Below are 16,193 nucleotides of genomic sequence, written 5' to 3'. Positions count from 1 at the left end.
TGAAAATCTCCCCCATTTTGCTCTGGCCAAATACTGAAGCCCTTTGTAATACAGGCAATGAAAACAATCTCTCAACTCTTTCCAAACCTCCATGTATAGCTCTGCTTCTTAACCAGTCCACTTAAAAATGTGTCTAGGGCACACATGAAAGTCACTGCACAAGCCAAAACCTAAGTCAAAACAGACATATATTCTTAAGCACAGCAAGTGTCATTTACTTGGCAAATGAGCCGTCTGTCTTTTAAATATGTGAGCAGGAAGGCATTGGAAGAAATTCAGCAGAGATTAATGAGTTTCAGAAAGGCACAGGACAACATACTTTAGTTTCTAGAGACGCTGTAGTGTTAGTTATGAAGAACTGGCAGCTGATCAAAATTGTGTCCTCACCTGTGATTAAAGAATTTGGCTTAACTCTCCCCCTGACACACACACACAAAAACCCACTGCTAGAAAGTAATCCTAAACCTGGCTAGGGAAAAAAACAGTTTCCTTTGATATTACCCAGAAGGGTTTCTGCTACAATCGGTAAAGGCATCTTCCCTCCAGTTTTTCCTGACGTCACTTGAAGATGGACAGCAGCAAGCTTCAGAATATCTGTGGGTATGGTGCAATCAGCCAGAGAGCTTCAGATGCTCAGCACCTGGTCTTCAGCATGCTCTTGTCTCAGCCTCCCGTTCACAGAACAGGGTGGTTTACAAAACAGCCCATTTTCCTCCTCAATACTTTACATTAGCCAGGTTGTGAAAGAAGTAGGCAGGTTTGCACTGCTTGCCCTATATTTCTGTCACTCTACCTGTAAGAAACTATTAGCATTCTGCTTCTGCAGCATGATATTTTGGAGCGGCCTGTGTAAATAGCTCTTCTCGGCTGGTGTCACGCTGGGTGCATGGCGCAGAGAGAGTGATGATAATAAGGAAGCCAAAAGGGGTAACTGGTACCCTGTTAGACAGCCAGAAGTTCTATTTCTGATCTACACTTGAGTAAGTTACATTTTCCCTGACGTTTCATTCCCATGAAATCAAACTGTGGATAACGGACTTCGTTTTTGTTTGGGGTTTTTTTTGTTTTTTTTTTTAAAGAGATCCCAGTCTAGCTCCCCGTTTTTATTTGGTGTATTTATACCAGCATTTTAGGTCTGAAATTGGGGGTTTATTCCACTATGAAGATGTCCAAGTACCTGATTTGCTGGCACAATCAAGCATTTAAGACACCTCCTCCTTTCTTTGACATCTTCTATATCAGTCCAAATGCTTGGGCTATATTTCCTCCCAACCAGAAGATGAAGACAAACACAAACCCTTTTATTGGCATCATACTCCCCTTCCCTCCCACGAAAGAGTCTACCCCTCTCATGCGCTTCGGGTGAATCTACCAAAATGTAGACAGAAAACATTCTCTGGTAACTGAAAATCAACAGCTTTAAAAATAACAAACAAAATCTGAATGAGACTCTTCCAATAAGGCCTGAAGCTATGTCTGCAAAACCCTGTAATATTTTGCAAAGGTGTGTGCTAATGTCCAGGTGGCCACCTTACAAATCTAAACCAAATAGGGTTTCCCTCACTTTCAGAACCAATCCCATTCAGACCGAGCATGTCTTAATGGCTCTGGCACCTTTTCCGCAGCAGCCAAGTAGGCCACTGATCATTTCCTTAATCCCCTTCCAGAACCGTGACTTGGCTGACGACAGTATTCTCCTTAGTGCAGGATCAACACACTCTGTGACTCCAAATTTGGCAATCCTGCTCAGCTAGAGCTACACTTCCCTAGACACGTCCAGAGAATGAAGACTTCCTTCTCTTTGATTCTTTAGGTTTGAGCAGGACGCAGGTGAGGCCATGTGCTGACTCACAGAGAAGGTCATTGGGCCTCAGCTCTGAAGTCTGGGAAAGCTCTTTGCACCATCCTGAGCTAGTGAAATACCAAACACAGCTCTTTATGTCAACTAGCCTGCGGTTATCAGGCTACATGCCAAGTGTATCGCTGCAGGAAGAAGTACCTCTCAAGGCAGCGAGTCTCAGACACGTCTGAAAATTAGATGAATTGTTCATGAACATTTTCTCCAGACAATATTTGTTCTCTCATCATCAAAACATTTCTGAATTTGAGATCTAGCATCTTTCTCAATGGAAAGGGGAACTCCTAAAAATCTTTAGCTTGGGAAGATCTGCTCCAGGAATTATTCTGGGGGCAGTTCTCTGGCCTGTGATAACAGGAGGTCAGACTAGACGATCACAATGATCCCTTCTGGCCTTGGAATCTATGAATCTCCTAGCAAGATGAGATCCGAAAGTAGGAGCTACAGTTCCATAATAAAACTGAACTTGTCACATTTTTCTTTTAAACACAAATCTATATTGTGTTTTCTAACCAGACAGCTAAGCATATTTAGGGAGTGACTGCTAGTCTTGTCAATATTGCAAGCATCCCAAATGTCTCTCCTTCATCGGAACATTAGCAATGGCAGAGATGCCGACATCTCTCCCCCGAGGCCGCATACATTTTTGTTTATCAAAGAGATCGTAAATGAAATGTTCACAGCTGGGAATCTCAGGAGAATGAGGCAAACGTATTTACCTTCCAACAGATGAGCCCTATAGTAAGAGTAATATATAAACAGAAGAGACAAGAGTAAAACACTTCACTCATTGCTTTTGAGGTAGCCAGATGCTAGGTGGTTTTAATGTGATTATTTATTATGTCAACTGTAAAATACAGACTAATAAAACAAAGTTTCCTCTGAGCTGTATAGTTGATTCAGTGCAAGAGAACACAAGTCTTGCAACTAGATAACCTAAAAGGAGCCGCAAACTGTGACCTCAATCTGCCTGTTAGTCCCTGTAAACGAATGTATATTTTTTTTTAGCAGGATCTATTCCTTATGCCCAGCACAAACAACTTTCGAGCAGGTACCGTAATAACAAACAAGGTTGTTATGACTATCAGGAAGCAACTTACAGCTCATGCAACTTCTGACAGAACTTCCAGCTCTCAGGGTTGATGTAGGATATCAAGTTGTTACTGAGGTGAAGCTGGTGGAGAGATGAGAGGCCGTAGAGAGAGCCGGTGTTCACTTGTGTCAGACTGTTATACTCCAGGTGCCTATGAAGACAAGCAGGGTAAATGACAGACTATCCACACCGTCAGACAGCATGAGTCACATTTTGACGCCGTTTAGGACTTCCAGAAAGAACTGGGAAACTTTCTATAAAATGTTCACTTTTCTTTTAAGCCCAGTTCTGTACATTAAAACACACACCCAAGCATGTGTGCACGCCTGCTGAGTAGGTAAATACAAAAACACACAAGAGAAAAAAAAATATGGAGCTATTTAATCATCCTTTGTTCAGATGCGAAAACGGCCTCCCAGATACACTTTACGCCTTCTTCCAGTGTCAAACAGGAGTTAGTTCCCAGAGCTCTGTTGCAACAAAGGCTAAATGGTATTGCCCAAACACTTTTATATTCTCCTAAAGAATTGGACAAAGCTAATCATTGTGTATCCACAAGCTTCAAGGAGTCTCTGGCATTGTTATTTTATCTATCTTAGGGTTTTATACTGCTGCTCACCATCACAGTATTTGAGTGCCTTCCATGTAAAATCAACAGCAAAGTTAGTGGACCTCATGGAGTTTCTGGCACATCTCCCTTTTGGGGATCAACAGCATGTTGGGTTAGGATTTGGGTTTTTTGGGGGAGGGGAGGTGTTGGGGAATTGATAAGGGTTTGGGAATAAAAAGGCATTTGAATTGTGAGTGTCATTTATGCTGGAGAGGCCTTGCAATGTTTCCTAAAGATTTCTGAAGAATACATAAATATATTTCAAGAGGATTCTACCATGTACATAAGGCATAAATAGTCAATTTCAAATCTTACTAGAGGAGCTCTGATTGACTATGCTGTGGAAGGGGAGTGAGACTGTTGTTAAATCCTTCTGTCCAGCTTCCACTCCAGATCAATTCCATAGATGGTCACCTAATCACAGTGGTAATGCAAGGAGATTCTGCAATGTGAGGCAGCACCTGGCTATGTCCCCGTGCAGAGCCTCTTTGAAGTCAATGGGGCCCTGAGAGGCTCACTTTAAGATCAGGGCTTTAGTTTGCACACAAATATACATGAGGTCTCTGAAATAATCCCTGCTGGAGGATGTGGACTGAACAGCTGGCAGGCAGCAGTCAGAAGACAGGGATCTCTGGGACCATATTCTAAGCAGTGTTGGATATATGGGCGTCGTATCTCCACGCAGCAGGAGGTGTTTCTCAGGACACTAAATGAGGGCAGCGTCCAAGAGACGAGCAGTGGGAATTCACCTGGAAACAGTAATTTATTCAACTCATGTAATCTGGTCAGAATCACCAGCCAAACTCAATACACTGACACAGGGATACAGGTTGCTGGAGAAAGGGGAAGGGTTATGTGTGGCAGCACCCTGGAATCCAGTGCACCCATGGCACAGAAAGAGGCACCAGTAATGGCATTACACCTTCCCGTCCTTTTACAATCACCGCAAGTAAAGCAGCGTAAAGCTGACAAAGCAGAGCAGAGACTGGGTATCTAGTGGACGAGAGGCAGAATCGAAGATCTCAGAGCACAAACATCCTCCACCTGCTGTTGTGTGATGGCAGGTCATAAGTCAAGAATGCCCACCAGTCCCTGGCAGAACTGTGGGGGAAAGGAGGAGATCACAGGAGAAGTCCACACTGCACAGAGAAAATAAATCTCTCCCCCAACTTACAGAACTTGCATCTTGGCCAGACCCCAAAAGGCCCCGTCGGTCAGTTTGCTTATGTTGTTGCGCTGCAGCTTCAGAATGTCTAAACTGTCCAATCCCTGGAACGTCAGGCCTTCAATCAGGCGGATGCGATTCCGGTTTAACTCCCTAAAATCATCAACACCATAGAAATGTATTAAATCCCAGTCCTTTGTCATGAAATCATCTGTGTGACAAACAATGGGGGGGGAAGAATGCCAACAATGTCTCTATGAACTGTTCCCAGGAGAGAGCAGAAGGGCATCGGAAACGGGCCAGGAAAGTCACCAGGACCCATTTCCTCTTAAACAAACTCCTTCTTTAGTGAGCTCAGGGCTTAAATTTTCCAGAGTATTTCCCAGAGCCCCGACCCAACCATTCATGGCTCACGGCTTCAGCCCTGGGGATCTGAAAATATTTACCAGAGCTCTGCTCCGGCTGAATTTAAGCCCTGAGAAAACTCCAATATAGGGCAATAAGTAAAATGGATGTAGAATAGTATCCCCCCCCATATGCTTTTCAGATAAGCCATTTATACTTTTCATCAACTGAGTTCAATCTTCACACTTCATCTGTTCCAACACAGAAGCACCATTCAAACCCATGCAATTAGGGATCAGCATTATATCCTTACAAACCTCTATTTATAGAGGCTTGTAACAGGCCTGTAAAAATTTACTCTGACAAACATATGTCAAGTGTGACCCCAGATGCAAGTTTTATTACTAGTTTGGAAGGATAACCTGTAGTTTCCTTGAGAACTGAAGCCTTTTTTCCCTATATTAAGAAAGTAATAAAGAAAGAAACAAGACATTTCCGATGAAACCTCCAAAATGTTTTATTTATTAAGCATTTTTTTTAAAACTAAGGAAAGTTTAAATAAAATTTAGGCAAGCCAATTATTTCTGTGCACGATACTCACCAATAATATGTGAGTATAACTGGTGACTTGACTTAACCTATACCAACGGCATTAGAAAAGGCAGTTACAGATCATGCCATGAGTTAGATCTAGGCACCAGAGTGAAATGCCAGCCCCACTAAAGTCAGTGGCAAAACTCCCACTGACTTCAACAGGAGCAGGATTTCATCCACCATGGTGTACTAAGAACAGATGCATCGATTTAAACAGGAAGATCAAACTTTCATATTATATTCAAATCTGCCTCCAATTTTGCACCTGCAAAAATGCCTGTGCTCTTACACTGTATGTGTACAGCAGTTACCTGGACCCCAGCTTGCTGGGTGCAAAACCAACCCAATGGAGGCACCTTCTCCACTTTCCAGTGGGAGCCAAGGTAGCAGCTGTCACAGGGCAATACACAGGGCTGTTTTGTTTTATTTGTTTGTTTGTTTGGGGGGGTGGGGAGGGTGGAAGCAGCTGCTTTCTGATTTTTGGGGATTAAAACTCAGCTTTAATGCTATCCTAACATCCTTTCTGAGCACGATTAAAGGACTACTTCAGGCTTGCCACTTCCGGCTCTGCAGCATTGCTAGCAATACTGTTCAACCATACTTCACCTGAAAAGTTATAGAGGATTAATTCTAGAACTCCAGCTACAGCATCAATAACACTTTGTGTGCAGTTCTATATAGGTAGATGTTCATTCCTATATCCATACAGGGGAAAATTAGACTCATTTGAAAATCTTCCACCTAAGGGGCTTAGGAGCTCAAATACCACTGATTCTCCATGGAAAGCGCTCCTAAATCAGTGTTTCTCAAACTGGGGTCACCACTTGTGTAGGGAAAGCCCCTGGCAGGCCGAGCCGGTTTGTTTACCTGCCCTGTCCGCAGGTCCAGCCCATCGCGGCTCCCACTGGCCGCAGTCCCTTGTCTCGAACCACCAGGGCCGGTTTTATGACCCGCGGGGCCTAAGTAGAATACTTGGTGGCAGGGCGTCTGCTCCGGGTTTTCCGCGGCACCAAAGGACCCCGCTGCCACTGAAGACTCCCGGAGCGGGGCCCCATTGGCACGGGCGCAGGGCCCTCTTTGGAGTGGGGCCTAATTCCGGGGAATCGGGTGAATCGGATTAAAGTCAGCCCTACACACCGCTTCCAGCAGCTCCCATTGGCCCGGAGCAGCAAAACATGGCCAGTGGGAGCCGTGATCAGTCAGACCTGCAGATGGGGCAGGTGAACAAACCGGCCCAGCCTGCCAGGGGCTTTCCCTGTGCAAGCAGCGACCCCAGTTTGAGAAACACTGTCCTAAATAGCTTAGGTGTTCTTCAAAACTTCCTGGTAGATGTTCAGTGCTGAAGGAAACGTGAATCCTATATGCATCCAAGGGCAAATTTACACCCATGGCTGTACGCAGTCAAGCATCTCATAAACAAGCTTCCCAAGGGACAAGCAAAATGTGGCTGAGTAGTAGGAGAAGTCACTGGCGGTGGGTGAACCCCCCACTTCAGGGAGGCTAGTCTCCCAGCCCTGCTCCCACCTCCTGGAGTTCTAAGCCCTGCTACCCCATGGCCAGAGCCCGGGCTGGCCCACCCCAGCTTCCCCGAGCTGCCTGACTCCCTGGTCACCCCAGCCGCTCTGGCCAGCCCCACCCCTGGGCTGCCCCAACTCCTGGCCTGTGCCCCAAGCTCCAGGCCACCAGTCAGCTTCAGGGGAGTGGTAGAGTGAGAGAACAGGGCCTCAGGGCAGAGCATGGGCAAGGTTTCCCCTGACCTTCGATGCCCACTGACCATGACTAAAGCTTGAACAAAACTAGGCTCTTTGGGTTTACGTAATAGGGTTATGATGATTTGCCATTTAGAGGGACTGGTTTCAAGCTTATCTATAGTGTTTTGTGCAAACAGAGCTTGATCCTCAGCCCATCAAACTCAGCGAAAAGACTGCAACAGGCTTTAGATTTGGTCTGCAAAGGGGAAAAGCTAAACTATTAGATTGACTGTTTGCACATAAGGCACATTTATAGATGCGCATGTAGATCTCTGCCCACGTAGCTCCCGTTGTACTGCAGCCAAGACAACAGCAACGTGTGTGTTAGCTCATCGAAAGTGCTACTTTGTCCACTCAAGTATCACTGCACAGTTTAACAACCTTCCTTCCTTGCATTTTTACTGCCACATAAAGATACCTGTGTGGTCTTGAAAACTAACGCTGTCACTCAGCTCTTTCTGCCCACTTGCAAAACACATTTTTTTTCTCCAACCAAAAAATTTTTACTGGCTGCTTTAAGGGAGAGAGATATATTTGATACTGCAAAGAGCTGAGAGGTTGATCAGTTACATTATTTTCATCTAAAAAGAGTGACCTAAATAAATGAATAGGTACAAGACGGACAAACACCCCATCCCCCCCCTCTTAATTTGTTTTATTAGGTGCCGCCACAGGGCTATTAAATATAACTTATTCCAAGTTTTATAGATGCAGGGTGAGGAAGGGTTACATTTGGTGTGTATGTCCTCAGGGAAATTTTCTCTCCATAAAGTTTGGTTAACCTTAATTAAAGTGCACATTTCTACTCACAGTTGCGTTAGCCTGGGTAACCCGAATGCCTTAACAGGAAGCAGGGTGATCCTGTTTTTACTCAGTCGAAGTGTTAGCAGGGACTGTGACAGACTATCAAAAGCACCAGGCTCCAGGGTGCTGATTCTGTTGCTCCCCAAGTTGCTGTAATGAATCAGCACAGAAAACGTAACGGTTGTGTGAAAGGCCTTCGTTGTTAGTTATCAGCCTTTGCTTAGCCTCCACACAGGCTGGTGAAATTAGACACATTACACTGGAACTGAACAGGTTTCAGGGCAAATAAAAACAAACACACTTTCCCAAAGCACATTGCCAGCGCCTAGCAACGGAAGGTGCTCAGTGCCCCTTCACAGATGCTCAGCACCACCTACTCCAATGAAGGAGACAGTCGGTGGGCTCACTGTCAAACCCACAGCATACAGGGGCCATTGCTGTCACTCCACTCTGATGGCCTCCAGTCAGAGGAGTGGGATCAAACCCATAGCATACACACTCCTATGCACAAACACGGCTTATGGGCAGAACCCGTGGAGGCTGTTTTAAATGTATGCTGAAGCATCATTATTTTGCGCCTTCTAGAAAACATCTAACGTAGTATCACTGACCACATACACATTAGGATTATGCTGTATTTTTCCTGCATGGCTCAAGGGAAGCTCGTCTGGCTCCCACTGACCACTGATATACATGGCTATAAAAATAAGGGTTACCCAACGTCCATTTTAACGTGACTACATGATCACAAGGAAAACAGCCACTTTTTCCTAGATGCAAGGCACAGACCTCAAGGTAGACAAACACCTGTCTGGGACGGTCTAGGCTAGGAATGCTTAATCCTGCCTCATCCTGGGGGTGGACTAGCCACCCTCTCTTCCAGCCTTATGTTTCTAGGGTTCCTATTATGGAAGAGCAGTCTCTGCCCTGGATAGTTGTTTTGGCTTCGGGTTTCCATAGCAATGCAGGATGCCCGCACCTGAAGGGCATATGTGCCTTTCTCTGTCACTGTACACCGCTCCCAGTGCAGCTGGCAAAATGACATCCCGGCATTATCCACAGATACATCAAATAACATAAAGACAAGGCTGGAGTGGGGTGGGGGTGGGGAACGGGGACACAACTGGCTGAGTTTTAATTCACTGTTGCATTTAGAACCCACAATTATAATGCTCTATTTGAAATGTTTGTTAGCAACGCTTTTTTTAAAGGCAATTTTGAAGGCCTCCTTTTTGCTGCGGTAACTCGACTAATGCTGTTCTGAACAAGAAGAACATACAGCTCCTTTATGGGAAGTCCCCGTGGAAAGCAGCTGCTTCGTATTTCCGTGATGTCATTGGAACTCAGGTCCAACGTTTCCAGGGCAACATAAGGCTTCAGTTGACTTGCTTCAATCCTGCGGATCCTGTTGTGATGCCTGGAACAGACAGGATGAGAATTGGAGAGAATCAAGTTTCCTTAAAGAAAAAAATATAACCAGAGAGAACAATTGATTCCATCATTCGCCACTTAGCTTTCCACGCTGGAATTTAATGTATTTCTGAAACAGTCCAATCAGAAACCAATGTCAGAGATACATTCACTGGCCCCCTGCTGCTTCTCTGGCTAGTCAGACTGTAGTAAATCACAAACATCTGGAGATTTTTCTATTTTGATAGAAGACTTTCCTCACTAACTATCGAGTCCACTGATGCATTTTCCTTCCAGAGATTTGGGCCCAATTCTGGATCCCTTCCATATCCTTAACTCCCAAGATAAATGTATTATTAAGAGAGACTGCAGGATTGGGATTGTCACGGGAATTCTCCCAGTGTCACCTGATGATCTAGCAAATTGCCAAAATTCCAACACAACACACACAGGTTGGGATTTTTCAAAGGGAGATAAACAGAAATCTAAATCCCAGTGAAAGCCTCTGGGGGTTGTTTGCCTAGTTGTGAGGCCCTTTTCAAAAGTCCCAGCTCTAAGATACAATTACAATAATTTCTAACACATAGAAACAGTATCCAGGGGCTTGATCCTGCAATCACTTCCCAGCATATTGTTTACTACCCTAGACCAAACAGTGAGCTTAGAGTAACTCTCGGCACTAAACACTGCACTCAGCAGTGTTTGTAGGATCTGGCCCCAAAGTAATGATTCAAGCCAGCTGCATTTTCATCAATAGTCTGGAGATTTAACATTGGAATTGTTTTGCTCACAGAAAGCATTACAAATCACTCACTGGATTTCCACAGCTGTCAAACAACTGAAGCACTCCAAATCTGTTTGCACCTGAAGAGTTTAGTTTTAAAATAAAAAGCTCTCTCTTTTCTTTCTAACTCCTTTTTGGCCTGACTCAGAAGGAAGAACAGCAACCAAACTTTAAAATCTCTCTCAGTATGCTGGGCATTAGACACAAAGAGTAAAGCAGATGACTGACATGAATTTAGATCAGCGTTAACAGTCATTACTATTACCGGCAAGGCTGAAACAGACAGCTCTAAATAGAGACATTCACAGACACTTGAGAACCTGCTGAATAATAAGAGATAGTAAAGTGATTTCAGACAAAGACTACAGCTTAATCAAGCCAGTTACCCTCTAAGTAAAGGGAGAGAGGTGGAAAGCCAGCAGCCAGCCAAAGCATTCTTGAATGCAAAATGGGAACACGAGGCTCTCCAGATCCAGAGGAATCTCTTTTAAATAAACACTTGGGATCCAATATTCACATGTAGGGATTTATCTCTGAACATGTCCTTGCCATCTCCCTCTCTCTGTTTCCAGATCTTCCCCAGCTTTTATAAATCCAGACAAAACCCTTTAACAGAAGCCCAGCTCAGTGAATTGAAAATGTTTTTCACGAATGGTGAGGAAAGGTAACTCTCCACAGCACAATGTCCTCTTTCCCTCTCGTTAATAAAAAACTGATTGCTTCTCCACAGATTAAGCTGGTGGTTTAAAGAGACACTGTGTCAAATTTAAATTAGTCAGTTTCAAACATTCCACTGTCTGATGAATCATCCTTGGAATAGGATAGGTCTGATTCTCATTTATGCCTAGGGTAAAATTAGCAAAAGGTGTCTCAATGGTTTAGGAGTCTAAATCTCATTGAAAGTCAGTAGGATTTAGGATCCCAAGTCACTTAGCTACTTTTGAACATTTTATCCTAAGGCCCTTTTTGCACCATCCTGGCCATGAAAAAGGGGTCTAACGGTGAGGGAAGCCCCTTTATATGCTGCCAAAGTGGCATAAATAGGCCTTAGAATAAATGAGAGTCAAGCCCTGCATCCTGAAATTAAAAAAAAAAAAATCTTAAAAAGATTTGAAATAAAACTTATTTTTGCTCTGCTTGTTGATATATGTAAAGGTTATTTTAGCAAAGAACAAACAAACTTCGGCCTTCTCATTCCTGCAATGAATTCTACATGAGAGGGATCCCAGAGCCTCGACAGTGCTCCAGAGGGTATGTCTACACAGCAATAAAAGCCCTGCAGCTGGAGCCTGACGTCTACACAGCAATTTTTAACCCTGAGCTCCTGAGCCTCAATCAGCGGACCTGAGCCAGCCACAGGTTTTTTAATCCCCATGTAGACATACAATCAGAATATGCAGAATCAGGGTATGCCTAAGGGAAAACAGTGAAATTGACTATGCAAAAGAGGCTGTCATATCCATAAATTAAACACCCAGAAAAAAGAATTTCTCTTACACCAACTGCCCTGTGTTAATAATCTGAATTTGTCACTTCAGCAAACTCCAGTTTTCAGACAGAAATATGATTTTTCGAGCTGACAGGTTCCCTTTCAAATGAGTGCAACAAGAGGTAATGTTAAAACAAACTGTGGCTAAGAGCTCAATTCAGGAAGCACCTAAGCACATGCCTAACTTTAAGCAACGCACTTAAAACCATTTCTGTTCAGCAAAGCATATACTTAAAAGATAAACACATTCTTAAGCGCTTTGCTAAAAAGGAATGAACTTAAGCGTGCGTTTCAAAGCTGTGCTGAATCAGAGACTATGCGTTCAACTCTGATCTCAGACCTACTGTTGGAACCACAACCAGAATCTAACTGTAAATTACTAGGAATTGTAGATTCATACAAAAGAACACCAAGAATCTATAAATTACCTGCTGATTACTAAACACAAAAAGCAGCAACTCTAAGGGATTGAAAGCATGAAATGGCTTCAGATGTGCAAAGCAGTTTAGAAGTAGAAATAGATGTCATTTTTTGGAATATTAATATTACTGTATGTATATCATGCATCAAAAGCACAATGTCCCAGAGTTTACCACAGGGCCCAGTTTAACAAGGAAAGGAAAAGGTGGGTGAAGTGTAAGATACTATTTTGACCTGAGCCATGTTCAAGCAGTTTCCAGGTGACTTCTGTCCATTCAGCTGTTGCTTTTTCTTGTGCTGCAGCTGGTGGATTAAGGGGTGTGCATTATTTCACATAGGAAAGCCAGGCTTCTCTCTCTCTCAAAAATGGGCCAATGGCAAGGAATGACTCTCAGCACCACCTCCAGCCAGTTCCAGCTGGGGAACGTCGGACAGCTTGCTGCAAGCGCTGTGCCATCTCGGAACACATTTCAAACAAAACCAGCCCTGATGACTTTTCCTATACACAACGTGTGATATAAATACAACTTATTCCAAACCTTCACCAGCTTGATTACATTTTCTTTTTTGTGCTTTCAATAGACACTGAAACACTGTTTAACCCTTCCCATTATTGCGTGGGGCTTTTTTGCTCAGTTTCCTTCGTTCCCATTCCCCAGGCAATTTGAAAGCAGAGTAAATTGTGAGGACATTATGCCCCGCTCTCTCCCCCTTTGCAATGCCTGGGAAAGAGGGGGGATTTTACTGGGTACCCATTATTTTAACTTCCTAGACTGCACAGGTTACAGATGAAATTTTAATGAAAATACTTGATCAGCCTTGAAACACAAATAAACAGTGCTTTACTGTCTTATTTCAGCCATTGTTACCACAAGAGTACAAGATGACTATGTGTTTGCTGTGATGACTATGCTTAATATGAGATCCAGTAATTAGAGCCAGGACTGGCAGCCAAGCCTCTGACTACCTAGCTTCCAGCTCTGGTACTGACTCATGCCTGGGGCATGTCACTTGACTCTTCTGTACCTTCAGTTTATTTATCTGGCTTGACCAGGATGCTGTGAGGCTAAACTCATTCAGGTCTGTAATGACTGTAAAAGACTTTCACCTGAAAGGTGCTAAATGAGCAAAATATTCTAAGTGCAAAGTAAATCCTACATACTCCGCTATGTTAGCTTTACTAGTCTTTGTACAGCTGTGAAACGTACCTACCGGTATTCCAAACTATTCAGATGAACCTCCCAAACCATCCAAAACCCAGCCAAAAGCTAAGAACCTGTTTCCAACTTGTAGTGAATACTTCCTTGGCACTCTTCGGCACTGCTCAATTGCTTAAAATTTAAAAAGCAAATGGAATGTTCAAAGGAAACAAAGAAAAGGATTTGGGAAGGGGGAGTTGTTTTTTTAAGTGGGGCAGGAAAGACAGGTGGTGCAAGTTCAAAAGATCACAGCATTTCCAGGAATCCAGGACTGTGTTTTAGAAATAAAGTTACACCTTAATCCCCGGGGTATCCCTAGTGCTAATTGTTTTAGTGACGATTTATTGATAAACAGACTGGTGAGGCATTTCCCACTGGTGCTAATTGAAAGAAAATTCACCTTTCACTGCTACAAAGGGCTTTTTTTAAATAAAATATAGGTGCACTGGCCAATTCAACTTAGCGTGTAGCTAGGGTGACCAGATAGCAAGTATGAAAAATTGGGACAGATTGTGGGGGTACCAGGCACCTATATAAGAAAATTCTCCAAATATCGGGACTGTCTCTATAAAATCAGAACATCTGGTCACCCTAGTGTAGTTAAACCAGTGCAGAAAGTTGTGTGGACTTCCTTATTTAGGATTCAATCAGGCTTATTTCAGTTTAGATTCACTCTATTAGGAACCAGTTTAAGTTAAGCAGAAGCAAGCCACTCTTCAATGGAAAATAAGAGGGTTTGCACAAGTTTAAATCAGTTAAAATGGATTTAAATTAGATCAATGCAAATTTCTTAAAGAGACAAGGCCTGAGTCGATGGGCTGTATTAGTGTGCAGTGCAAATGTTTAATGTGAGAGAAGAGTGGAGAGGCGGGAAGAAATCACATGTTTAGCCTTCATCTAGTGTCAGTTTACAGTGCTGGCTGGGCTCTGGGGAGAAAGAAATCGGATACAGCAAACCTATTAAACCAACACCTGTTATAAGCATCAAAAATAAAACCAAGCTTCAAAAGAGAGAGAGACTTGAGCGAATATGCATTTCAGCTACAGTTCTAATATCGTTCAAACACACTGTCAGAATGAGCATAAAGTGGGAGTTTAGGAACAACTAGAGGGCAGAGAAATCTAGAGATAAAAAGTCAGTTTTTACTCTTGGGTAATATTTTCAAAATGGTCAAGTACCAAAGGAGCCAGACCTCCCAGCCAAGGAGAATTATAGGCGCTTGCTACTGAAGGACACCCAAGGGCTGATGTCAGGGAAAGGCCAGGCAAAGAGGGCATGGTCAAGAGTTAGATCAAAGACAGTGTTACATGAGATGGATCAAATATACCGTGACTAACTGATGCCTGGAATTACATGCCATCATTCTGCTCACTCTCTGGCAGCGACCCCCACTCCAGTTCCCAGGGAGGTTAGAAGAGGCTGACAGCATTAAGACCTGCTTCCCTTAGAAACAGGGGAGAAGATTCATGGCAGAGGTCCCCGCTGCTGTCACCTCAGATAAAAGTGCCATCTGTTCAGCCCAAATTTTCCAAATCTGTCTTATAAGTAGAGCATAAAAGCCACCCTTTCTCACTAGCCTCTGCTAGATCGGCAGATTTCTTCACAAGTATGAAGGGGGCCTAAACAACCCATATCTGTAGATTTGTGCTTTAGTTTAAAACAAAAAATTACATTTCTAAAACACTGTCATGAAGAAAAAAGTTTCCAGAGGTGAGCTGAATGCAAAGCAAATCTGCCATTAACTTCCTGAGTCTACAGTCAGGCATCTCTGGTTCCTCAGCTGCTGCTCTTAGCTTTGCCAAATAGCAACAGAGTGAAACTGAAACTCTAGTTAGTCTCATTGTGCTATTCAGCACCCTGAGGGCTGCAGAGCATAATGGTCAAGAATAATTCTGGTTTCACACTGCTGCTGCTTGGCATAGCTGTAAGCATCAGCAGAGGCAGAGGCTACAGCTAATCAGAAGGAAGAGGTATCCAAAAAAACATTAAGTTGGGTAGAGTAACAGAGATCTTTCACTTCTCCCCTTCCCACAGCAGCCATGATGCTGAAGGAAGCCGGGGGAGAGAGTGACCGAGACAGATACCTCCCCCAAGGCTCCCCCTTGCAGACAGAAGGCTTAGAGCAGGGATGAGAGACAGGTTGCTCTCCCTTCCAGCAATGGGAGAGTGGAGGCAGTAGAGTTTCAAACTCATCAGATAACTTAATCAGAGGCTGGTATGAAAACAATGGAGTCCTCAAGCAGGGTAAAGTGACTGCAGCACATGGGTAGAAATCTCAGCCTCCTCCTTCTGCACACGAGCTTTGGGTAGCTGGGAGATGGCCAGGCTTTCACCAAGGGTATGTTTACACTACAGAATTATTCCAATTTTACATAAACTGGTTTTGTAAAACAGATTGTATAAAGTCGAGTGCACGCGGCTACACTAAGCACATTAATTCGGCAGTGTGTGTCCATGTACTGAAGCTAGCGTCGATTTCCGGAGCGTTGCACTGTGGGTAGCTATCCCATAGTTCCTGTAGTCTCCCTCGCCCATTGGAATTCTGGGTTGAGATCCCAATGCAAAAACAGTGTCGCGGGTGATTCTGAGTAAATGTGGTCACTCAATCCTTCCTCCGTGAAAGCAACGGCAGACAATCATTTTGCACCCTTTTTCCCTGGATTACCTTGG

At 43.7% G+C, this 16,193-nt stretch overlaps 1 protein-coding gene across 1 annotated transcript in view; it reads right to left on the bottom strand.

Annotated features, from left to right (window-relative positions):
• The window catches only part of LRIG1 (leucine rich repeats and immunoglobulin like domains 1), a 137,101-nt gene that overhangs the window by 30,069 nt on the left and 90,839 nt on the right, over positions 1-16,193 (bottom strand). Inside the window, exons 4-7 of the mRNA XM_032775758.2 lie at positions 9,500-9,637; positions 8,227-8,370; positions 4,736-4,879; positions 2,959-3,102 (exon numbers count right to left, since the gene is read on the bottom strand). Coding sequence (XP_032631649.1) covers positions 2,959-3,102; positions 4,736-4,879; positions 8,227-8,370; positions 9,500-9,637 — 570 coding nt within the window. The remainder of the gene's footprint in view (positions 1-2,958; positions 3,103-4,735; positions 4,880-8,226; positions 8,371-9,499; positions 9,638-16,193) is intronic.

The sequence above is a fragment of the Chelonoidis abingdonii genome, chromosome 17, assembly GCF_003597395.2.
Source record: "Chelonoidis abingdonii isolate Lonesome George chromosome 17, CheloAbing_2.0, whole genome shotgun sequence".
In the NCBI taxonomy this organism is placed as follows: Eukaryota; Metazoa; Chordata; order Testudines; family Testudinidae; genus Chelonoidis; species Chelonoidis abingdonii.
Note: the sequence above shows the minus strand (reverse complement) of the source record. Positions and strands in the feature narration are given on the sequence as shown.